The sequence below is a fragment of the Brassica oleracea genome, chromosome C9 (assembly GCF_000695525.1).
Source record: "Brassica oleracea var. oleracea cultivar TO1000 chromosome C9, BOL, whole genome shotgun sequence".
NCBI classification, from domain to species: domain Eukaryota; kingdom Viridiplantae; phylum Streptophyta; class Magnoliopsida; order Brassicales; family Brassicaceae; genus Brassica; species Brassica oleracea.
In genome coordinates, this window is record NC_027756.1 from 44,194,716 (window position 1) to 44,221,619 (window position 26,904).

At 34.3% G+C, this 26,904-nt stretch overlaps 2 protein-coding genes across 2 annotated transcripts; both read left to right on the forward strand.

Moving 5' to 3' along the window:
• The first annotated feature begins 16,001 nt into the window (after nucleotides 1–16,001).
• LOC106317443 (NAC domain-containing protein 90-like) lies at nucleotides 16,002–17,150 on the forward strand. The gene is made up of 3 exons (XM_013755261.1): nucleotides 16,002–16,178; nucleotides 16,373–16,659; nucleotides 16,755–17,150. Exons 1-3 carry the CDS (start codon nucleotides 16,019–16,021, stop codon nucleotides 17,010–17,012), a joined length of 705 nt encoding a protein of 234 aa, XP_013610715.1. The 5' UTR covers nucleotides 16,002–16,018; the 3' UTR covers nucleotides 17,013–17,150.
• A 6,796-nt stretch (nucleotides 17,151–23,946) lies between these two features.
• On the forward strand, nucleotides 23,947–26,901 carry LOC106313655 (mitochondrial fission protein ELM1). Its single transcript, XM_013751525.1, has 10 exons — nucleotides 23,947–24,254; nucleotides 24,575–24,807; nucleotides 24,927–25,023; nucleotides 25,208–25,357; nucleotides 25,468–25,594; nucleotides 25,705–25,817; nucleotides 25,902–25,965; nucleotides 26,064–26,157; nucleotides 26,245–26,353; nucleotides 26,528–26,901. The coding sequence occupies exons 1-10, from the start codon at nucleotides 24,069–24,071 to the stop codon at nucleotides 26,627–26,629; spliced, it is 1,275 nt and encodes a 424-aa protein (XP_013606979.1). The 5' UTR covers nucleotides 23,947–24,068; the 3' UTR covers nucleotides 26,630–26,901.
• The last annotated feature ends 3 nt before the right edge of the window (nucleotides 26,902–26,904 follow it).

Here is a 26,904-nt window from a genome sequence, read left to right on the forward strand (position 1 = left end):
AAAATTGAATGAACAATTTTTTTTTTTTTTTGTCAAACGAATTGAATGAACAATCATTCTAATTTATTTGAAACAAGTAATAATAAATTATGGAGTTAGTACAAGCCATGACGTCATTTCATTGACAATGTAATTGAAGTCACAAACAGTCAAACAGATCGTTGAGATTGTATAGCCCCTGACCCCACGCATGCAGCACAAGTCAAAAATCTCGTATACATAAAACCAAAACTCTTAGTGGTCACCTTGTCGTAGTGATCAGGAGAACAGGTCGTTACTCGTTTCGTCTGTGTAATCACATTATACTCTCTTGAACCAACTTAATTAGTGAGGGAAACGGTCAAGACTTACTATTTATGATTATTTTTAATTGATTTCCGAGCCAAAAATATACCTGGATTTTTTTTTAGGCATTGACCTTTTTTTTTTGCTTCAACTAACATTTTCTTATTGTTGTTTTCTTTTTGCTTATCGATCCCCAAGCATCAAAACGTTCAAATATATCCATAACCAGTTTCACTAATTAAGAGTATGGCATCCAAAAAAATAAATTTATTATATTAAATTAAGAACATGACTAGTTGATATATGTTTTTTTAACGCTAGATATATTATGTTATTACAAACTCGGAAAATATTACAGACGATTCTACAGTCGATAATTTTACCTGTCTTACGAAGATTCATGTCTGACTGTATCACCTGAGCCGTCCTATCGGATCCACCATTGACGGTACTCATTGTGCCATGCTGCAAATCTGTTGTAAGTCGTTTCTCCATTAACTCGCATAATTCCGCTTTCTCCGAGAATCAAAACTCAGACCTTATCGTGTAGAAATATTAATGAACCTTTGATCAAACCACTGGACCAAGGGGGCTTCTGCATGTTGATATATCTACTCTATTAAAATAGAATCCTAAATTTATCTACCATTAAAGTTATCATTAAAGTTTTGGACACATTTAAGTTTGTTAAGAAGCTATTTAATTTATAGATCATTTCAAATTTGTTACAATATAATTATATTACACGCTACTATCTATTATAATTTAACCAATTTGTACCAATTGTTATCTCCAATTAAATTAGCAATAAAATAACTCTTATTGGACCTATTTTCGTATAGATGAAACTTCGCTTACAGAAACCTGTCATTATGAACAAAATATTATCAGTATATAAACTTCAATCGGTCTTACCACAACATAAAATTCAGGGTAATTCTCTTAAATAGCTATTTTTTAAGTTTTTGTCACAAAAATAGACCTCAAAAATTAAAATGACAAAAATAACATTTTTTTTTTGAAAATTTTAATTTTTTTTTTTTTTTTAATTTTGAGATCCTATCTCCAATACCTCACTCCTTAACTCTAAACCCTAAACTCTAAACACTAAACCCTTAATCCTAAACCTTAAACCCTAAACCCCATCCATTAACTCTAAACCTTAGTGTCTAGATTAATTAACCTTAGATGTATAAGTGTATATTTACTTCTTTTGATAAATTCTTTTGATAAATTCTTTTGATAAAACATTTAAGTTTATTTTGGTCATTTTTATTTTTAAATTCTATATTTGTGACAAAAAAAATTTTAGGTCCTAGGAAATTTCTCTAAAATTCACGGACGTACCAATTGAATGAATTAGAAGTTATATATTACATGCATTTTTTAACTTAAATAATATTCACATCTACTAATTTTGAAAATACAATCCTTATCTAAAAGAAAATTAGAAAAAATTAAAAATTATCTAATCTATAAATTAGAGAGATAATATTGATAATAGATTTGATCAAATCCATACGAACTTGACATGCACACTAAATAACCGTTAACAATTAATATGATTTTTTATTATGTTATTATGTACATATATATATATATATATATATATTATTTTTTTATTTTTTTTTGCTAAACTCTATCGGCTGATCCGGTCGGCCCTGGAAAGATCACACTTAGTGCTACAGAGTGGACTGGCTACCACATTGTCTAACCCGAATTTAGAATACCTCCCGACTAATGACAGAGGGTGAATCAATCATCTGTTATTCCGTTATATTTGAAAATTTGATATATAATTTTAAACAAGATTTTCCTCCTTATAATCCGGCCTTCCTATTTGCTCAACTTCCCATCTCCATTGATAATTTTTCATATCTTAACTTCATATAACAACTTCAACAAACTATGGAAATCATAATATGCTATCGATTCTTTTTAAAATTGAAATCAAAATATCTTTGGGACACTCATTATACCTAATCATTAGCACATCACTATAAATAATCCTCCATCAACTAATCACAATAACATGGTTTAATAAAATATTTAAAATAAAATATAATATTTTATATCAAAGAAATATAAATCAAAATTATTCTCCATATATTTTAACATATCTTCTATTAAAAAGCGAAGTACCATTTATATCTACCATAAAAATCATAATAGGTCTATTTCCTTAATTACATATAATTGATTATTTACATTAATCTATTGAATATATAAGATTTCTAAAAATCTAAATAATTATAAAGATATTAAATTACATATCTGTTGAGAAAAATCTAACAAAATCATACTAAAAATTTTAAATATTTTTTAAATTAATAAATTGAATAATATCGTAAGTAGTAATATAATAATATTATATTTATTTATTTTTTAAATTACTATAAAATAAATAAATTTATATGCTTTTTAATAAATTTTAATTATTTTTCTATATTATATTAAAATAGAAGTAATAAATGAATTAAATATGAAAACTATATTAATTTGATAAATTAACATATTTAAAAATTGCTTTCATTTAAATAAATAAATAAAATAGTATTCACCATTTAAAAAGATTAAAATACTATTCACCGTTTAAAAGGAGTAAAATTTGTAAATTATGTAATATTTTATATAAAATAAAATAAAATTGTTAATATATGTTAAACTTTTTAGCTCCAACTATACAATATCTATTTATTTATTTAAAATTACAAAATTATATTATCTAAAAATAGTTATATAAAAAATATAATAGAATATAGCTAACATTTAAGTGCTATTTACAAAATATGCTATTCGAAAACTTTAATTTTTTAATTCATTTAAGATACTAAAAAGAAATCAATTTTAATTATAAATTTAATATTTATTTTTAATTATGACAAAGAATGTAGAAAAAGTTATAAATAATTTCATCAAAATTTTAAGCTTTTTATATAACATAATGCATTAGTTTAGTAACAAAAAAATCAAAAAATCATATATTTTTTAAGCTTAAAAGTTTTTAAAATAAAAAGTTATCTACACGGACGTGCGAGTTAAAATCTAGTGTTTAGTTTAAGTTAAAATATAACTGCATCTAAAATATAACGCACAACGTAAAATATAACTGCGTAAAAATGTATTACGGAACTGTGTAACCTCCTGTCCAAAACTCACGGTACCAACTCTTTTATTTGCCGACAGTTACGTATATATAATAACGATTATTCCTTCTTTTTGGGTTTATAGAATACGATTGTCAACCTATATTGTTTTATTATAATACAATTATGATTGAAATCTATTACATTATATATTTGAATCATCACTATAATATAAGCATGTTATTCAGTTACATTTGCTCATTTTGTCAGTAATGTATTCCATCCAAATTATTTATATACTAGTGTTTGGTCCCGTACTAAAAATCTTAATTTTTTGTATATTTAACATATAATTTGAACATATATTAATAATATACTTTGGGTTAAAATATACTAACACCACATATGCAAAGAAGGTATATGTTGTCTCTACGAAGAATGCTAATTTGTATTTGCATAATAAAACCATAAAATATGATAATATCGAAAAATTCATAACAATTTACGGCGGTATAATAAACTAAAATTCTTATACCTCAATCTCGTCCCAACAGCAACACCAATATGTCATCCTCCTCACGTTTTTTTTATGGCAACATGAGCTGTCTTTCTTTTGCCTTATATAAATCTATGCTAAACAAAAAAAAAAACTCAATAACAATGAAACAATAGAAAGAAAAGTGGTAAAAGATGGTAGAGTTCATTTTAGTTATAGAAAGTTAATTTATAACTTTGAAATTTTGTGATTGGCTTAAGTTTTACTTTTATGTTACGTGCTACTTATATATTAAGTTTTCTTCTTCCAAAATTTGATGATTTCTTAAGGATTTCACCTACTGTTAAACTACACAAATAACAAAAGAAAAATGCATAATTTTTTTTTTATTTAAGTAGGATGATAGTAACGCACATACACTTCCTTTTTCTTCTTTTTTTCAAACAATTCAAAACAGATATATGTAGTATGTAATTTGCTGAAAAAAGAATTGGATATACTTTATACCTTAGTTACTGATGAATTTTTTTTTTCCGTTCTCTTATAAAAGGCGTAAGCTCAGATTGAAGTGATGTCTTCAATCCTAGATATACAGAACAAAACAGACATTATTTGTTATAGAATAAGAGAACACTAAATCAAATAAAGAGTAGTTTTAAATTTGCATAAGTTTTTTTTTCCCGTGACAGTTGAATATCTAAGAAAAACAAAAGAACAAAGGAGATTTGACAATGAAGACGATAGAGAAGGAGAACTGCGAAGTGGATAAAACTTTAAATATGAAAAAATAATAGTTTGAAGCTTTTGAACGTTGGATTGAATTTCTGAGAAAATCTAGGAATTTAGTCGCAGTTGTAGAGAAAATTAGAAATCGCTAGACATTTTTTCTTTTTAATTTTTTTATATAAATATTACATGTGGCACAATCTGATTGGTGAAGAGACTTGCGCTTTAATATATAAAGGATGTTATTCAACAATCTCAATTTTTTTTATGATAGAAATAAATATTTATTTAAACTCATTTAGACAGATTTTAAATGGGTTATTCTGTTAAAAAATTTATTAACCGTCATTTTACTTAAGTTAGTGAAGACCATATTAATTATTAGGATGCAAACAGATAACTCTAATAGATCTTAAAATAAATGTAAGGGATTTAGGTTAAAAAAGGATATAAATAAGATGGGGTTTGAGGGGATTGGATTTAATCATTTTAAGTTAAAAAGGGTCGGTTCTTATGGATATCATTTTCTGATTTTGAATAAATGTATTATGAAACCGGGTCAGATTTTGAGTCGGGTTTTCCTGGGTTTGGATGGATACGATTCTCACATAAAAGAACTAAAAAATTTCTGGATATCTGTTATACTTGGTTCGCGTTTGGATATTTTTAACCAAAATAACCAAATTACTCGATTAGTTTTGGGTGTTTGATATCACTCAAATTACCCTAAGGAGTGAATTACTCTCTCAAATAAGAGGTTCGGATGTAGTACTTAGGAATCGAATCCACAGAGACTCTAGGATTACACAATAGATTACGGTCTTGAAATAAATCTAGATTAAATGGTTTATAAGTTTTAAAGCAGTAAATGGATTGGTGAGCAAGTATATTGCTCGATTGATTTGTTTTGAGGTTGTTAACAGTTGGGAGAAATAGCTAGATTCATGTATATTCTCAGGTATGATAAGTAAAACTTAATTTGAGTTTTTAGGGGTTTATTGATATTAATTGTTCTTGAATTCAAACTAAGGTATAATCTATTTGATTGTCTAATCTGGATCTCGGATCTCAACTCTCGTATGTTAATCACGAGAAAATGTCGATCGATAATTCTTTATGAATATCGATCGATAGACCTTTCAAAATATCGATCGACAAGGCTATCGCTGTGTCGATCGATACTTCTTCCAGAAAGGTTTACGGACGGGTTTGATTTGTATTCTCTAACTCACTAGATCGACTCTCGTCCGTTCTAGTCAGGTAGATCATACTAGTTAATTTCAGGTATTGAGTCAAGCAATAGCTTGATCTCAATTAATCCTAAGATCTAAGTTTAAAGGGTGATCAATCCTAACTTAGCTTTAAGCATAACTGGATGAAAGAATTATATTTCTAAACACCCTAACAATTGTTGTTGTCAGTAATAAATTTATCAACCTATTTGAGAAACCTAAATCTAACAATAAGGATTATTCAGACATATTCATGGAACACATGGTTATGATGGTCTGAATAATACTTAAATAAAATGAGTAAATAGAGTAAGCAACAAAATAAATGAAAGCAAGAGAGTTCAAGATCTTCTCTGTTTTGCAGTGTTGATCTATCTCTCCAATTCTAAGATCTCCCCTTTCAATGGTGGCTAATTGCTTCCTCCAAACTAGGTCTAAAAAGGTCTCTAGGCAAGTATGCCTCTAAAATGATACAAAACCCTAATAAATAGCCTAACAGGCGGCCAGTGACTTAAAATGTAATTATTGAAACTTTTGTGAAACTTTAATTCTTCTAATTTGTCACTAACTCTCGGGTGGCTTCGTCGTCGATCGATATGAAGAGTTCACCATCGATCGATATTCCTTGGTGACTATCGGTTGATATTCTGACAAATAATCGACCATCCAGTAAAGCTCAGAAAGTCTCCAAATCGCTCCAAACACATCATTTTCTTCCAGTTAGTACCTGAACCTGTAATTACTCTAAATAGACTCTATATAGTAATAGTATATCTTAAAACACTCATAAACCATGGTTAAAAATGGATAAAATCCATGGTATATCAACTCCCCCAGACTTACTCTTTTGCTTGTCCTCAAGCAACACACAACAGAGCAGTCTCTCAGAGAGAGGTTTGAAAACAGCAGGGACTCTCATGATTTAAAACTTAGAATCATCAACTCTACAATATTGCAATCCATATCCAAAAAGTCCTAATCACAAAAGCACTTTATACCATATCCTAGCTTAGCAACCAAATTCATCTAGCCAGCAACTTAAACAAATCTTGTCTGACATTCCCCTCTACCAACCGCATTTCTTTGCATAAATAAAAGTGCAGGCTTTACCTTGGAAGTATCGATCACAGGATGCAAGGATTCTCAAACAAGTATCTGGATCTACAGGTAAAAGTTAGTTCATATCTTTTCTCTCTATTAATTTCTCTCTTTAGTCAAATTCTGCTTATTGCAGGTTCATTGACCAAGATTGGACAAGCTTCCATGAATCAAGCCTTGATGGTGGTTGCCACCAAGTTCTTCTTTTTAACCTATATCCAATAATTCATATGAATCGAACCTTGATGATTGCCGCCACCAAGTCCCGTTCGAATTCTTTTTGTTGGAATCCTTATGAAGCAAGCCTTAATGGTTGTAGCCACCAAGTCCTATTCGGATTCCACCTAACTAACACCTATTTTATATTATTATTATTTTTATTTATTTTTCGATCTACCTATAAATATAGGGTCGAAATAGAGAGAGAAAAAGTGATAAATCTACACAAGGCTTTACCTTCCAGACTTATTTGAAGAATCCGATCCCATTTATACCAAACCCCAAGACAAGCAGATGTGTCAGGTTTAGAGTTGGATGTCTGCTTTGGTTCCTTCAAATAATCTCAGCAAGTATGGATAGTTGACATGTTGATCCACTTTAGTATCTTTAGTACTATGTGCAATCAGAAAGTCTAAAATAGTGCTAAAGAGTGGTTAGATAACAAGTAAAAATCTAATAAGATCATTATCCCCTTCTTGACTCAATAAAAACTTTTTTGTTTGAAAATGTGATTTTAAAATTTCATGAATAAACTAATATCAGTAAGTACCTCCCTCAGACTTAAACTTCACTGTCCCCAGTGATATTCAGTCTAAGATTGGTTGGTTAGAAAATAAATAATAACTATTAAGTTAAAATGTTAGACAAGAGGAAGGAATGTATGTACCCATCCATCTCGAGTGTCGATCGATATATACAACACTCGATCGATCGACATAAGCGCATCACAGTCGATCGACGTAAGGATCTCGTCGTCGATCGATAGCGCGGAGACAGAAAGATTATGTGCTAGCTGCATCGTGTCAGTGTATCTAACCCATTAGTATCAGTCAGCTAGGTTAGCTCTGTTAGACAATCCAAACACATGCAAGGTCAGTAAAATAGATAAACTCCAGTCATAACATAGAATAATAAGTTCGAAAGTAAATCCTAATAGTACAAAAGTAAAAGAAAACATAAGTAGATAGGGATAGAAATATGAGGACTAGTCCTCATCAGTGGTGTCGTCCCTGGAGGTGCCTCTGCGCTGGCGTGATGGTCCTGCTGCCAGCGGTGAGCTGGCTTGCACACTCCTCCTGCTCGAACAACGACATCTCGATACTCTGGCCCAGATGGCAGTGAGAGCATCGACTAGGACGCGCTGAAAATCTCCTTCAGGGCGTGTAGACATGCCTGGCATATGTAGGAATGGCGGGAGTGCGGCCTTGGGCTGATGCGGCTGAGGTCCTCCAGGTCGCTGGACCGTGTAGCGTCGCGGCATGATTGCTGGGGCTCGGAGGAGGCGTCGGTCATGGCGAAACTGAATGCTGGCAAGACCATGCTCGAAATCCGTGAGTGTACGAAGTGGCAGCCTCACCAAGTGTGCGCCACTCTCATCCCTGAAGCACCAGTCGCTGTCCCCTTTGAGCCACTGGGTGCTAGTGAGATGTGATGCATCCATGTAGACAATCTGGTCATCCATCTGAGCATCATCTAATGGAACTCCGCAATGTATGAAAATCGGGGTAAGTAGGCTCCCGACCGTCTCCTTCTTCCTTTCCTTTGACTGGAACGGCTTCATCTTGAGCTTGACCAGATGCTCAGCAAAGACGGCTCTAATGTTGGGCCACACGTCATCTGCGGGATCCTCGATGTCCTCCATGTGAACCAAACTCCTCACCGCATAATAGACCAATGTGAGCTCCTGCACCCAAACCTTACTAGGTTCCATCTTGCACAACATAGTGTTGGCAAGGACTTTCATGAAGCAGCGCAGAGTCGGGTGACGAATGTCCGTCTAAAGAGTCTTGGCGGAGTCGAAGAAGGCGGTGGCTATGTCTCCCCAAAATGTCGAGATCCCAGCGAAATCGGGTACGACGGCATGCTGACGCTCGTTCTCGAACCCGTAGATAGTGTAGAGGGTCGAGAGAGGGACTCTGTAGCGGATACCGCGAATGAAGAAGGTCAAGACACCCTCGTTAGCTCTCTTTGCCCTCTCGTGGGTATAATAGACGTTCACCGTGGCCATGAACTGACAGACTAACTCCGGGTAGAGAACCTGTGGGTTAGTGGCCATGTTCCCCATACCCAGCTCCGCGAACAAGTCCTCGAGGTCTGATTTGATGCCCAAAGCCCGGATCACGTCTGGATCGACAAATCGCGTTGGCTCGATGGAGACTTTCAGCCACTCATTGTAGAATATGCTGTCATAGTCATCCCAAGTGTCCTTGATCGCACGGTTTCTACATTTCGATCTCTTCGCTGCTTTGTGTGTGTCCTCGAAGTGGTCAAAGAGCGGAATAGGTTCGTCTTCGCGCTCGCGTGGCCAAGGGTCCTGGTCGCGAGCCGGTGGTGGTAGCGGAGCTGCGCTACTGCCTCCAACGTTAAACCTCCGCTTCGTCCTCCTTTCATACACCTGCAACCAAAAATCATAAATGAAAATAGGAATTCAGTTCGGTTTGATGGTTTGGTGCAATATCGATCGATGTTAACAGGTCGATGTCGATTGATATTTGTTTGTGACAATCGATCGATGAAAGTTGTGTATCATCGGTCGATTTCACCTTCGCAGAAACCTGCAAAAAATTATCGATGCAATTCGATTTGCATGGCACATATAATCGGTTGAATCGATCTATAATCCCTATTCTATCACTATTTGAGCATAAATTGATGTATAAGGGCCCGAAAGTCCCGGTTCTAGCTCATTCTCCATTTCAACCCTAGCGAGAACGAAAGTTAGAAAATTTCATGTTCATACCATGATGATGCGTGAGTTAAGCGATCTAAGCGGATAGGGGGTCGAGAATCGAGTGGATTGAGCGAAGGAATCGTCGGATTTGGCCGAAAAACGAGAGAGAAAAGAGAGGGGAATGTTTTCGTTGGGTTTTCGGGTACGTGTGAATGTCGACTTAAGTGTCGACTTAATATGAGCCCGCGTCTGTTCATTTAATATCGATCGATGACAGATGGTCTTCATCGATCGACAGACATTATGTTTTCTTCAGCAGTTTTTTTTTTTTTTTAATCCTAAATATTGTAAAACTATAAATGGTTGCCTCCCATTCAGCGCTTATTTTAAGTCCTTAGCTTGACACGATGTTCGATTTTTCTAATTATCGGGCAGGGGGTCTAAGTTTATAGGCCCGATATTTGGCGGTTTAGCCCAATAGTGTTTTACTCGTTGGCCATTTACCTTGAATTCGTCTCCTTTATTATTTAAAAGCGTAATGGCTCCATAAGGATTTACGTTCACGACAGTGAAAGGTCATGACGAACGAGATTGGAGTTTTTCGGGAAACATCGTTAGCCGAGAGTTATATAGCAGCACTTGATCATTTGTTTCAAAGCGTCTGGAAATGATCTTTTTATCATGATATGCTTTCTTTTTTTCTTTGTATATCTTTGACCTCTCATAGGCTAAATGTCTAATCTCATCCAGTTTGTTGAGCTGTACGAGCCTCCTTTCGGCAGCTGGTTTGATGTCGAAATTTAATTATTTGATGGCCCAGGCTGCCTTGTGTTCCAGCTCAACCGGTAAGTGACATGATTTTCCATATAGGAGGTGAAATGGGGTGGTTCCTAAAGGAGTTTTGAAGGCAGTCCGGTAAGCCCAGAGTGCATTGTCCAATTTTCTAGACCAATCTTTTCTAGACGTTCCTGCAGTCTTTTCTAGGATTTCTTTGATCTGTCGATTTGAGACTTCTACCTATCCACTCGTCTGCGGGTGGTAGGGTGTAGCAACTCTATGGTGCACTCCGTTCTTCCGGAGTAGTCCTTCGAAAATTTTGTTAAATCCACCGTCGCTTATGACTACTCGGAGAATTCCAAATCTCGAAAAGAAAATGCTTTAAAAAGCTTAATAACGACGGATGCATCGTTCATTGGGGAAGTTACTGCTTCGACCCATTTTGACACATAATCAACAGCGAATAAGATGTATTTATTCCCGTAGGAGGAAGGGAAAAGACCCATTAAATCTATTCCCCATAGAATAGATTTATGTACCATTTCATGTCTTTTACTGATTTTTTCTCTCCGTTGACATCTGTCGCATTGTGCTATGAATGCATGGGCGTCACGAAACATGGTTGGCCACCAGAATCCTGCTTGAATGATTTTTGATACCGTTTTAAAGGTCGTAAAATGCCCAGCATAATCGGATCCATGGCATTGGAACAAAATGTCGTGTATCTCAGTTTCGGCGACGCAACGTCTATACATCCCGTCAGAGCAGTGTTTGTAGAGATATGGTTCGTCCCAGTGATATCTCCTAACTTCTCTTAAAAAAATTCTTCCTTGTATAGCCCCTCAACTCCTCGGGTTCTATGTCGGCAGCTAGATAGTTCACTATATCAGCGTACCAAGGTCTGCTCTTTGAACCTTTTTCAACTGCGTGCACTTCCCGATGCAGATTCTCATCTACGAGGGAATCATGGTCAGGGTACAGATTGTTGCATGCGACATTAACCTTTATATCGAAGGTGAGGGTCTTGGGATTTTGCTCTTCGCTTAGATCATCAGAAGTGTCGATCGACATACTATCGTCGTCGATCGACCTTGTATTGTCGTAATCGATCGACATAGCATCTTTGTCGTCAATCGACAGGTCCTTAGAAGTGAGACATACATTCCCGATAAATGAATCCGTTTGGTAAACGTTTTCAGTTGGTAAGAAATCATCGATAGGGACGTTGGTTTCTATTCTTATCCTGGAAAGATGATATGCAACTCCGTTTTCTACTCCTTTTTTATCTTTAATCTCGATGTCGAATTCATGAAGTAGATGGATCCATCGCAGGAGTCTTGGTTTCGCATCTTTCTTTTGCATTAAATATTTAATTGCAGCGTGGTCAGTATGGACGATGACTCGCGAACCGACCAGGTATTGGCAAAATTTTTCGAATGCATAAACTACGGCGAGCAGTTCTTTTTTTGTTGTTGCGTAATTCCTTTGTGCTTCGTCGAGTGTTCAACTGGCATAATAAACTGCATGTAGCTTTTTGTCTTACCTTTGGCCCAGAACCACTCCTACAGCAAAATCGCTCGCACCGCACATGATTTCGAAAGGAAGATTCCAGTCAGGTGCTTGTACGATGGGGGCGGTTATCAAAGCTTTCTTTATTTCCTCAAAAGAATTTACGCATTCTGGTGTGAAGTCGAATTTAACTTCTTTACAGAGGAGGGAAGTGAGAGGTCTAGCGCTTTTGCTAAAATCTTGTATGAACCTCCTGTAAAATTCGGCATGTCCGAGAAAACTTCTCACGTCTTTTACGTTTGTGGGTGCCGGCAGAACGGTCATTACTTCAATTTTCGCCCGATCTACTTCTATACCAGCAGCGGACACTTTATGTCCTAGGACGATTCCATCGTTAACCATAAAATGACATTTTTTCCAATTTAGAACGAGGTTCTTTTCTTCACATCTTGCCAAAACTTTACATAGGTTATCGAGACAGTTTTTGAAACTGGATCCATATACTGGGAAATCGTCCATAAAGACTTCCATGAAATTTTCTATCATATCAGTAAAGATTGACATCATGCATCGTTGGAAGGTGGTAGGGGCATTACAAAGACCGAATGGCATTCTGCGGTATGCGAATGTTCCATAAGGGCATGTAAAGGTGGTCTTCTCTTGATTATCAGGATGTATAGGGATTTGGAAAAATCCATAGTATCCGTCAAGAAAACAATAGTATTGGTGATTTGCCAATCTTTCTAACATTTAATCAATGAAGGGTAAAGGGAAATGATCTTTTATGGTGGCAGCGTTTAGCTTCCTATAATCGATACACATTCGATGTCCAGTGACAGTTTGCGTGGGAATGAGTTCGTCTTTGTCATTCTTCAATACAGTGATTCCGCCCTTTTTTGTACGACATGCACGGGGCTAACCCAATTGCTATCCGAAATTGGGTAAATGACTCCGGCATCTAGAAGTTTAATTATTTCTTTTTTAACAACTTCTTTCAAGTTCGGGTTCAGTCGCTTTTGGTGTTCCACTGACGATTTCGAACCTTCTTCTAGGTTAATCCGGTGCATGCACAGATCTGAAGAAATGCCAGGGATATCTTCGAGGGAGTATCCGAGGGCTTTCCTATATTTGCGTAGTTTATTTAATAACAACGTAAGTTCTCCATTGGTGAGGTTGGCGTTCTCGATTACTGGGTATGAATCTTTTTGGAGAAAAGCATATTTGAGTCCAGCGGGTAGCTGTTTCAACTCAATCTTTGGTGCCTTTTCGGGATCCCATTCCTTTAAGGAGGATGGTTGTCGATCGACAACTTTCATTAAATATCGATTGACGTTGATTTCTGATACCACTCAAATTACCCTAAGGAGTGAACTACTCTCTCAAATAAGAGGTTCAGTTGCAGTACTTAGAGATCGAATCCATAAGGAGCTAGAGAACCTATTAAATCTAGTCAGGTTATTCATTCTAGGTGTTTGTTGTTTTATGGTTTAAAAGTAAATAACAATCCTAATTGAGCAAGTCTATTGCTCGACTAACAAGATGATTGGGGGTGTAACTTTATTGGAAGATATTAGATGCAGGGTTTCTATTCAGGTGTTAGAGATTATAATCCTATAGATGCCTAACATTTGCATGCATGATATATTAGAGCTCAACTCCTTAATCACATTGATCAGCGATGGAAATGTTAACTGGTTAACTAACTAGATCTTGGATCTCAACTGTCGTCTTTTGATCACAAGAAAGTGTCGATCGATGATCCTATATGGATATCGATCGATACACCTTTCGCAATATCGATCGATTGTCAGAAGACAATATCGATCGATAGCTTCTAGCTAAGCCCTAGGCGCGGGTTGATAATGCTCACTAGTCTCCTAGATCAGTGGTTAGCTCTCTCTAGCAGTCCTAGCATGACAGATTAGATTCAGGACAGGATGATCAAGGATGCTTGACACATGCAAATTCCAAGGTCCATGTTCTAGTTAGCAAGGCTAAAACAAGCATTAAGAACAATCAATCAATGAATATCACAACTCAGCAAATCTATAGTTGTGGCTAATCCATCTAACCTATTTGAACCCTGAATCTAACAAGTAAACTACTCAGACATAGCTAAGCAATTCATGACAAAAAATATAGATAAAAACTGCATTGAATAGAATAGATGAATCAATGGAGTTCCAATCACAAATCTCTCTATGACTTTCTCTCCTAAAACTCTCTCTCTCTCTCTCTCTCTCGCTGAAAGTAAGAATACAATGGTGGCTAAAGCTCTCTTTTCCTCCTAACATTTAGGCAAGTATATAACTATTAGGTTAAAAACTCGTCAGGGGTAATTTTGTAATTTGGTGAAGCCTTGATTTAAAGTCGGCTGGAACCAAGTCGCGCATACTCGCGTCTCGACATCGATCGATGGTACAGGATGTACATCGATCGATGGTACATGATGTATATCGATCGATCATAATCTTCAATCGTCAAGGCTTCTCTTCTGTATCCAGATCTGAATCTCCGCGGCTAGTATAATATTTAGAAGATATCTGAAATTTAGATATATAGAAGTCAAGAATCTGGAACCGGATACTCTAAATTTTTTTGGATATTCGGATCCGTCCTACCATTATGTATGCCTGCCAAAAAAAATTCTTGTAACATACTCGTATTGATATTAAGTAGAAAATGCATATTCTCTAGAAATTATTATAATTAAAATTGTGCTATGTCATAGTAAGATATTATGAAATCAACCTTAAAAATTAGAGAAATGAATTGAAACACCATAAGTTGACTATTATTTTTTTTAGAAATTATTAAATATATAATTATCTGTGAATGAAAAATATGAGATGATGAAAGAAATGAAATTAAAAAAAAAATGTGAGTTTCATTCAGTTCACTTATTCACACAGAAATAAAAAAAAAATATATATACTTTTTTGTTTCGTTCCATTAATAAAATATATAGGATTTTTAACAATTATTCAATTGATAAATATTTTATGGAATTCTATGAACAATACATTTTAAATAGAATTATCCTACAAAATATTCCCTACGTTTCATAAAGTTACATATTCTAGAGAAAAAAATTGTTTCAAAAAAATCTATTTTTGCATAATGCATGTTTTATTAACTAATTGCAAACTTCAAAAAACTTAATTGTACTTATTGGATTTTTATTGCTTAGAATTATGAAGAAAGATAATTAAAAAAAATTATATAAATTTAATGTGTTTTATTAAAATGTGTGAAAAATCTAAAATATGTACTCCCTCTGTTCTCAAAAGTAATATTTTCTAGAGTATGCATGGTTATTAAGAATTTAATAAATATTTATAATTTAATTTATTTTTTACTTTATTATACACTTTCCAATAACTTTATACTAATGAAATTTAATCAATTCAAATATTCTTAATTAATATTTCTCAAAAGTATAAAAAAATATCTTAACAATATAAAAAATCTATCTTTGTGGAACAAGGTAAAATTTTAATTTTACCTTCGGGAACCGAGGGAGTAGCATTTTGAAAGGAAGGGAGTAACATTTTTTGTGGCCTAAGGGAAAAGAGACTGAAATTTGACGCTAAGACAAGGGCTTGACTCGTTCAATGGGGGCATACGTGGGTCCTACAAAAGCTTTACTTAGGAATAAAAGTCATAATAAACACATTACAATGAAAGTAATCAACACACACACAAGAATATTCTTCTCTTTCCCAATGTCCGTACAAAAGGTATAATAAACAAACAAAAAACTTAAAACGCGTAAAACTTTTCTAATTTCACTCGGAGATACCAATCTCTACTTCAACAAATAATTAATGCCAACCAGTCTACATATAAAAGCAAATAGTTTGTAATAACATATATCTACAATAAAACGAGGTTTCCTTTTGTAGCAACACATACAACAATGGCGAAGGAGCTTACAGTTGGGTTTCGCTTCTATCCCACGGAAGACGAACTGATTGCGTTCTACCTAAGAAACCAGCTCGAAGGAAGGAGTGGTGACACAATACACCGTGTCATCCCAGTTCTGGATGTCTTTGAGGTCGAGCCTAGTCATCTTCCAAGTACGTGAGCCTCGCTAGAAATGTAGCTTTAAAATCATCAGTTAGTTCTTGAGTCATAAGGGGAAAATATATGTTAGGTTTTACTTTTATAGCACGTCGACTTGTTTCATTACTATAATAGATGTGGTAGTGTTAGTCATGTATGGTCTGTGAAACTTATACGTTTGTTGTGTTTTTCAATTTTCTTTTTGCAGATATTGCGGGAGATAGATGTCGAGGAGATGCTGAGCAATGGTTCTTCTTCGTGCCAAGACAAGAACGCGAAGCAAGAGGAGGCAGACCGAGCAGAACCACTGGTTCAGGGTACTGGAAAGCAACTGGATCACCTGGTCCAGTCTTTTCGAAAGATAACCGAATGATTGGAGTCAAGAAAACTATGGTTTTCTACACTGGAAAAGCACCAACAGGAAGAAAAACAAAATGGAAGATGAATGAATACAAAGCCGTTGATGAAACGTTCAACGTTTCCATAGTCCCCAAGGTTGCATATGTAAAGTTTTTTCTTGATATTTTAAAGAAAATATTCTTGATCATATAAGTTTTTAATTAATGAGATATTTTCTTGTTTTAATGTAGTTGAGACATGAATTCAGCTTATGTCGGGTCTACGTAACATCAGGAAACTCAAGAGCTTTTGATAGACGCCCAATGGGAATTTTTCAGGCAGAGAGAATGCTTACACGTGATGTTGCAGTTGGTGAGAGATCAGTTCGCGTGGAAAGCTCACCAGAAGCTTCGATGTCAGGAGGACATGGTTATCTCTTTGTGAATGGTGAGATGGTCGATGGTTTAACTGAACCAATTTGGGAATGGGAACAGCTGAGTTGGCCTTGAAGCTTGCGAGATTCATAATCAAGTAAATTGAAGTTACGTACTGATTTTTTTTTTGTCACAAAAAAAGTTACGTACATTATTACGTAGTTGAATTTATGACCAGAAAGATTATTTTTTTGAGCAATAATTTGAGCAAGAATAAATGACAAAAGGTAACTTTCTTTAATTTCGTTTTCTTAGAGAATGTAAAGTCATCGAGCATTTAGAACTTTAGAAACTCAAATGTCAAAACCGTGAAATTAGCTTAATTAAGACGAAAAAGTCGACAAAGAGGAAAAAACAAGGGACAGAAACAAACCAAGGATTAAATTAAAAATAATACTCCCTCTGTTTTGATATGTAAGTAATTTTAGCAAAAAAATGTTTGTTTCAAAATGTAAGATGTTTACATAATCTAAAGCATCTTTTACATTTATTATATGTTGTGTAACCAATCAAATAATTCATATTTTTTTGTTATTGGTTGAATTTATGTATTAAATGCTATTTTTTCAAAAGTAAAAAATTTCTTAATATTCACACTTTTAACTAAAACTACTTACAAATAAAAATAGAGAGAGTATTATATAGCAAGTAGGCTTTGATAGGCAGAAAGTAGAAAAAAAAAACAATTTACTTGATCATGTTTCAATACCAAATATAAACTTCACATAAACGAAAAGAGCCAAAAGGACAAAATTGTTTTTTTTATATAAGTGTTATCATAAAGGTTGAAAGTGGACAACGACAAAAGATTTTTGGTCGTCGATAGTTTGTCGTTAAAGAAAAACACAAGTTTTGGTTCTCTTACATATATACTAAAATTATCATATGATTAGGACATCACCCATGGAGGCTGTGCAGTAAAATTATAAACACATGCTTCGAATTGTAATTCTATTCACGAACTTATAAACTGAGGCTGAGGTTGAAATCAAGCTCGACAATATGTTATATATATATAATATATTCCTTCAAACCTATAGAATATAAAACCCATAGAAAAACGATTACATTATGCGCGCTCAACGTGATGAAAGTTGTGATTCAGAGTACCTAGTAGGTAAACAAGTCAAATAACGGTATTTAGCCGTCAATTTAAATGATTGGTTTACGTCTACACCATGTGTGTGCAGTGTGCATGTACGTAAGAGATGATTAAATTGTTGTTTTCGAAAAGTTAGTACCATCAACGTTATAAGTTCATATCTAACAAGTAGTCAAGCCTCCTTAACCATGCTCAGCAACATTAATGCAATAACGATGACATATTCGGACAAGGCGACAACAAGCAATCCCCAGGAAATGAGGCAACACGAAAATCACTATTTTGTAATGTCTGTATACTTGCCATACTATAATGGTTGAAAAGTGGACCAAGACTAAAAGGTTTTTTTGGTCGTCGCTTGCTTGTTTTGGGTATTCCTTTATCGGTTTCTCGGTATTCCTTTATCATTTCATCCACTTGGAAGAGTTCCTCTAATTGTATGAATTTTTCTAGAACGTTTTTTTCTTGAATATCATTCAAGAAAGTTTTGCATTGTCTAGTATTCTAAGTTTTCAAGCTTTTATTACAGCAGAGAGAGATCATCCAGGACAAAAAGACTATAGATGTAAAATAAAAAAAAGAATTAATGCTTTTTTTTTTGCGATTTTGAATCTGTGAATTGTTAATGAACCTACCACATTTGTTGATTCTATTAGATCTACTATTTCTATCGAGCATGAGTTTCTATTCTAATTCAAATAGAATGTATTAAGCCTATAATCCTTTTTATCTTTTTTCGATCAATACTAAAAGACCTTAAAAGAACAATTAAAAAAATATGATTTTATTCTCGACACGAATAAACTATCTTTCTTTTCTATCAAATATATCAAGAAAACAAGCATAAAAGAATAGATGAATGTTCAATTGAAAAAAAAAAAGCAATTCTTTAGTTTTCCTTTCCACTGCCAAAGTATTTAGTCTTTAAACTTTCAAAATGAATTCATTTCAAAATACTTCAATTGGTACACGTAAGAAGTAACCCAATTCAACAGCTTTTTGCTCAATTTCTCGTGTAGTAAAATTCTCATCAGTACTAATTAAAGGAATATCCCCTTGACCTCGAATTTCCATATAAAGGACACACCAAGCAGAAACACCCTCTTTAATTTCGATTCTGATGGGCTGGATATCTTTCATAAGGAATCGTAAAAAGATCCGACAGCTTTTTCCAGGAAATCCCTAACGAAAATATGTTCTATCCCTTCTTTTCGGTCGAAAACCACTACCCACATTCCACAAAATAGTGCACAACAAATAGAAACTAATAAAGAGACCCGCGATCCCATAGAAAGACATCACAATCCCTTGTGGAAAATATGATTTGCTGAGATGCAACTAACGATATAAAATTTCTACCAATAACTGGAAGTTTCAACCAATAAGAATCCCAATGAAGCTAAAAATAGGATAAAAGCCCAACAGAAATTACTTATTTTTCGAGACCCTGTTACAAATTCTATCCATAGAGATTCTAATCGCCAACTCATATACATTTGATCCAGTTATACAATTTTTTGGAATTGAGAAAATATGACTTTCATTTTTTTTGTTTTCAAAGTAACTCCCATCAGCTATAACTATTTTTTTGTGAACATTTACCTTAGGAGTAATTCATATAATTGTTTATATCTAAAATAATAACATATCCTTCCTTTATATGATCCCCTATAACTATATACATACAAATAAATACATTGACTTGAATTTCATACAGCGGTCCGATGATGATCCATTTTTCAAAATAGTGCAAATTGAGTTACCCCATATAATATGTTTACACATGCATAAAAGTTTTTTTAGTTATGTTTGTAGGAATCTATGTGTTATACAATATTCTACCAAATGGGTCTTATCAAATTGACGTTTTTTTCGAAGGGAGTAATATGATTCGGTCTCATCCGATCTAAAAAATCTTATTTTTTTGAATATGAAGAAATAAAGAAGCCATTGCAAGTGCCGGAAAGACTAGGCCTACTAAAGGCACAAAAATAGAGTGTAAGTTGTTGAAAGTTGTCATAAAATGAGGTACCTCAATTTAATATTTGTACTTATTATTGTTATATTATGAATTCTAAAGATATCTTAGAATATCTTGTATTTATTTCTATTATATATATTATATAATTATACTAGTATCTTTAAGTAAATATATATATAATACTAATATGCAACCTAATAGAAATATATAGAACCTACTAGAAATAGAATAAAAAAAATAGGTACAAGAAACGCCAAACTAATTAAATGGACTTATTAATCTTTCAAAATAAAATTGATGTATGATCATAATCTCCTTGTTAGATTTATTATTCTTTTTGTTCTTTTTGTCTTCTAATCTACTAATAATAGCAATCCTAATTAATTTCAAAGGTTGTGAATCTCACTTATGTTGAAAGGTTGTGTTTTTTCTAAAAGATGTCAAAAAGTTGTGTCTTTACTAAAAGTTTAATTTTGGAAGGTTGTGTCTTCTCTAAAAATTGTCTAAATAGTTGTGTTTTTTCTTATGATGTAAATACTCAAAAAATGTATTTGTACAATTCTTTGTGTTATGAGATGTGTGTAATGGGTTATGTTGTGTCATTTTTTTGTTGTAAAAGAGAAATTTGATAAGTTGTGACTATTCATATAAGTATCTTTTAAAAAGTGAAAAGTTGTGATTATTCTTATAAGTATCTTTTCAAAATAACTACCTTTAAATTAGAAGAATGCGACTATTCAAATTGAGGAGTTGTGACTATTCAAATAGATTTTTAAAATATATAAATAGTCTCTGTCATGCATTTTTCAAAATAAAATTTTCACTAATCGAACTAATAAAATGGTGGAAAAAAAGTTCTAAGCAGTTAATTGGATACAAATTTTTAGAAGACATTCAAATGAAACGTTATAAACAAAAAATAGTAGGAAGAGTTTTACGTGTTTGGATAGCTAAAAATCCAAAACGAAATAATGAAATCATTAGTCTAAATTTTCTTATACTAAATGAAAAGGTTTGTCTTTCCCACATGCAAATTTGTTTATATTCGTTTCATGTTATTGTTGTGTCCTTGTTATTGTTGCTATTGTAAAACAAACAAACAAACCCATGAATAATAATATCCCATTTTAGTTTATATAAATGTTTATGTATACTACTTTATTGTTTTATTTGATTTTGGTTGCAGATTATCATGTTTATCATGTTTCCTACTGTTTTCTGACAATGAAGATTTTGACGGAGTAGGTTTCGGTAATCATAATTTGTCAAAAACTTAGTCGGTAAGTTCCGATCAAACTGTTGTCGGAATGTGATTGCTTTGTTCCGATGAGAAATCAAGCCGGTAATTTTCCGACAACTTGGTGTATTTAATTAAAAATCAAAGTAAAACTAAAATTAATAAAACCATCAGATATTTCATTATTATAAGAAAATTTAATATAAAATTTTCATCAATAAAGTACTATATTTCCCACAAAGGCAGTGAAGGTGGGTGTGACAGAGGCGGTGATGGTAGAGGAGGAGTGAATTGCAATGGCAGTAGTGGTGGATGAGTTGCAGCGGTGGTGATGGAAGGAATTGCGGTGATGGCGGTGCAAAAAGTTGCGGCGGTAGAGGTGAACAGAGTTGCAGCGACGGTGAGGTTAACGGAGTTACAGTAGCGGTGGTGAATGGAGTTGTAGTGCCGGTGCAGTGAATGGAGTTGCAGTGGCTGTGCGTTGGCGGTGCAGCGCTGTGGTGGAGCAAAGAGTTTTACGGACCGGTGGTTCTTGAAGAAACAGTTTAACAAATAATTCTTGAAGAAACATAAGAAAATAAGAGCTTGAGTTTCTGTGTTTGTTTTTGACAAATTCCTTAGGAGAATTGTGACCACTTTCCGGGAACAACGATTCATCACTACATTCCCAGAAACTTCTGATGAGAAATTCCGACAACTTATGTTTCTCTGAAATTATTACCATTACGGACGACAATTTTTGAGAATACATCGAGTAGACTCTTTCATCGAAAATTTCCGAGAAGATGGTGAGAAAATACTGCTCTGCTCGCTAGTTTGTTGTTATGTCGTTAGTGTTATAGTTTATAATTGAGTTTGGTATATTTACTAAAATCATATAAGCTAGAGTGTATGTAAAGCGAAGAGGTGTGTGTAAGAGTCGTGACTTTTTATACAAGAAACTCATTTGTGAAAAGTCACGTAATGAACGAAGAGTGTTCGTTCATGTAAATAATCTATTTAAGTTGGATGTTGTCATATGATCTATATGTTGTCTCTTTATTTTGTATTGACATATTTATGATTTCTTACAACCAAACCTATAAACACATCATATATTTTTAGTATTATCATTAAAGAAATATAGATGCATGAAAGATAATTTTGTAACATATGTATTTCTTCGTAAACAATTGTAAACTATTTTTATTACAAAATATTTAATAAAATATAGAGTTTTTCTTTTCATAAAATGAGTTTCCATGCGATATCACATGAGTTCCAAAAGATAAGTCATTAATAAAGAAATTTTTTTATTCCATTAAAATAAAAATTTATACAAAATTGATTGGAATCTGATTCAACAACAAAGAATTTTCGGGAAATGCAAAAAGATGCAAGACTCTCTATAGATCTATATCTCTATTTGAATTATCTATACATATGCAAGCTAGAGAGGAAAAACTTTGTTTAATTTTTCTAGTCTAATTTAAACTTCACGAAAGCAAAAATTCACTTTTTATCTTGTTAATAAAAGTTTACTGAGTAGTAAACAAGGATATCGATAAAAAAATGATTCAAAAGAACAATAAAAATGATCCAGCCGGAAGAGTTCCTCTATTTGATGATACTAGAAGAGTTCCTCTAAAAATGATACAGAAAAATGATCCAACAAGCTATACATAGTTTTCTCTTACGCAAAAAAATAATAATTTATAAGTCTCCTTTCTTCTACGCTTGATTTTCAGAAGTTATACAATTCAACATACTAAAATCGTTATCATATATGATTAGGACATCATCCACGGAACTAGTAACAACTTCTTGATAAACTCTTCCGAATGTGTCCACCACAATAGCTAGTCTACCACCTCAATTGTCTATAACTTGAGACGAAAAGACTAGTCAACCATCTCAATTTCACATAATAATTTCTTCAGGATCTGTGATTAATAATCTTACGGTCCAAACCTTTCAATTACTATTAGTAATTTCATTGCTTCCTTTACCAATGAACTTAAGCTAAACACAGTACGTATCATAACCAGACTCTACATGTAAATAGCTTCAGCGCAGTTTAGAAGCTATTGCAGTCATCTACAAGAAAATGGTAACTACTTGGTAGGATCTCTATTACATTACATGTTGGTAGTTTGTTGTGACAACTCTTACATATATCCAAAAACCTAAGAGAGAAGCGACCGAATGAAATTGGATTCTAAAAAAAAGATGTTTTTATAGTGAGTTAAACATTGATTTATTAATCCAAAATTGTAAATTATTACTACATGATTTTACAACCAAAAATTCTATATGATTTAAAAAGATTGAAGCTAATGTTTCTATTTAAATTACACGTAAACCATTTTATAAAATTCATGTCCAATACTTGTATTTGCACCATACTAAAGAATATGATAAATTGTATTTGTATCATACGCTATACGCATCTGAACAAATGTATCAAGTGTAGGGACTGGATCACAAAGCTGAAAGGGATGAAGGAACTGCGGATAAAGTGAGGAACAGTAGCGGCCCATAATATCAACCATTTGACAATCAAATTCTACATATTGGGCCTAAGAAACAACCCATACACGCGAAACTTTCCAGAGAGACGCCTTTATTAAAAAAAAAAAAAAAAAAAAAAAAAAAAAAAATCGTTTTAGCAGTTTTATTATATTTAGTTTGTCAATTTGTTTACCAATTTCTAACATTTCGCAAGTTGTCGAAGGCACTTCGGCGTATTCTACACAAAGTTGGATTGAGAGAGAGATCAAATCCTAAATCTCGGCGTCTAGGGTTTTTCGATATCAATCATCAGAACCCGGCATGAGGCCAATCCTGTTGCCGGATCCACCCACTCTATCTACCGGCGTGCCCGAGATTTTCGAGCAAGGCGGCTCCCAGAACGTCGTCAGACGCGCCGTCGTTATCGGAAACGGCTTCCCTGGCTCCGAGAATCAGTGTATCGGTCTCGCTCGCGCCCTCGGCTTGGCGCAAAATCACCTCCTCTACGTGAGTTTCTTCGATTCCTCCCTAAGACATTTTTTATTCGTTTCGTTTTTAGCATTCCCGTACACTGAGATTGATGAATGCTTAGGGACGATGGATGATTGTTTCTAGCTTGCTAAGAATAAGATTGCAATCGTTACTACTTGTATAGCATGTGTAGAAGTTGTTGTGTAGGCTGAGGTGTGACTAGTTATTTGATGAGGAGGAGCTCTTAGAAACAGGGCTACGGACATTTGATAATCTTAAGTTCTGGAATAATATAGGGTTTGAGCAATGGTTTTTGGTTTTTTTGAATGTCTCTTTTTTTTTTTTTATGATGGAAGCGAGTTACAAGGCCGAAAGGAGGGATCAATGAGTGGCTACACTGGCTCCCTGTTGGTTTTCACAAGAAGTTGGACTTTATCCTCAGGCATCTCTACCTCTACTCCAGGTTGATGCTTGGTTCCAAACAAAGTAAATACATCGCGTCTGAGAATGGTGGGAGTGTTGGCTTGTCCTCTATTCTAGAGGCTGACGTCAAGAGTATTGTCTCCATGGCTCGTGACACCTATGAAAAGTATGTTACTTTCTATTTATTTTTTTTCGTTGTGGCGTTTTTGTGAATTGAAAGTAGGAAGCTAAGCTTGAACGTGTTGCAATTCATCTAGCTAAGGGATTTTTATTTTCTTTTCGCAGGGATGGCCCGTTAGTAGTGATTGCATGTGGGAGAGATACAGTTTCTATTGCTAGCTCCATAAGGCGTCTGGCTTCTGAAAACGTCTTCGTTGTTCAGGTTTTGTTATATGATTTATATGTTACTTTGACGCTCCATGCTTAGCTTTGAAATACTACTGTTGGAGATACAAATTTAATTTAGTATAGTATCTAGAGGAAAGAGTATTGTTCATGAATCCTGTGAATGATCATATAAAAGGACTGAATCCTAATAATTGATATTTGGTCTTCTTTTTTTGTAGATACAACATCCTAGATCACACTTAAATAGGTTTGACATGGTGATCACACCTCGTCACGACTACTATCCTCTAAGCCTCGAAGCGCAAGAGCAAGTTCCTAGATTTATGCGTGGTTGGATTACTCCACGTGAACCACCTCAGGATCATGTTGTAAGTGCCATGTTTTTTTCTCCATTCTCTTTTCCATCATGTTACTGTAGATTAAACTTGTTGTGGAGATTTCATTTGTAATTACCATGAATGTGCACACTTATTTTCAGGTCTTGACTACTGGAGCTCTCCACGGGATCGATTACGCCACACTCCGTAAATCAGCTAGTGCCTGGCATGATGAGTTTGCTGCTCTTCCAAAGCCCTTAGTTGTGGTTAACGTTGGCTGGCCTAGACGTATGTTCTGTTACTCTATTAAGTTACTAGATGGCGTTCTTACACTTGCACCATATAACACATGAGCCCCTTTTTCTTATTGGCATGTGTTTTCTTGGCTTTATGAACAGGTAACTGCCGTTATGGCGCAAACCTCGCAAAGCAGTTAACAGACGCCCTTCTCAGTGTCCTTGATAGCTGTGGAAGTGTCAGAATCGCCCTCTCGTACAGAACCCCTGAAAAGGTCTCCTAACACATGTTTCTATTAACTAGAATAGTTATAGCTGATGCTCTTGGGTTTCACCTCGTATTTTGCTACGCCAAGCAGGTTTCAAGAGTAATTTTCAAAGAGCTAGGAGATAACCCAAAAGTCTTCATTTGGAATGGCCAAGGTACTGATGATCCACAGCAAATTTTGCTTCAGCTTTGTGCACAAACACAATGCAATGAAAAAAGGTTTCTAACGCTTGTTCTTAAAATATTAATCCAGAACCAAATCCTTACATGGGACATTTAGCTTGGGGTGATGCATTTGTAGTGACAGCAGATTCTGTCAGTCTCATAAGTGAAGCCTGCAGCACCGGGTATATAACATACTGAGATAATCCTTTCAGTTTTCTTATTCTTTCGTACAGAAACTATATGGTCTGAGTAATACTTCTATGCTGCAGGAAACCAGTGTATGTTATAGGAGCCGATCACTGTAAATGGAAGATTGCAGATTTCCACAAGTCTTTGAGGGAACGAGGAGTCGTTCGCCCATTTACAGGTTTCGAAGACGTGAGTATCTCTACATTTTCTTAGAACACTCTAGATAGTTTTCCCGTTTTTCATTCTCCATGGCAATGGAACATAGGGAGTTTTCTGGTGAGACTTGTGTTGCGTCAGGTCCTCCATGTCTCCATGATGTTCATTGATCTGGTTTGGTATTAAATGTTTTTTTTTATTGTATAGATGTCGGAAAGTTGGAGTTATCCGCCATTGAATGACACAGCAGAAGCAGCAATGAGAGTACGGAGTGCATTAGCTGCACGTGGATGGAGTCTACGCTCTTGAAAACTATCATACGTTTTTTTGTTTATACAATTTATTTCTGGAATCACAGTTCTCGAAAGTTGTAGAGAAAGAGAAGCCTAAGACAATCGGATGTGCAGAAAGAAAGAAAGAAAAGGTGACGGTACCATTTTGAAGGGTTTATTTACGTTTCTTGTGCCCTAAATTTTTTGCTCATATTACCACACAGTGAATCTCTATACCTCTTCTCAACTGGAGTGGTGGCTCTTTGTGAAATAAAGAGAGTGGGAAGTTCTTTTTCCCCTTTGTATTGACTT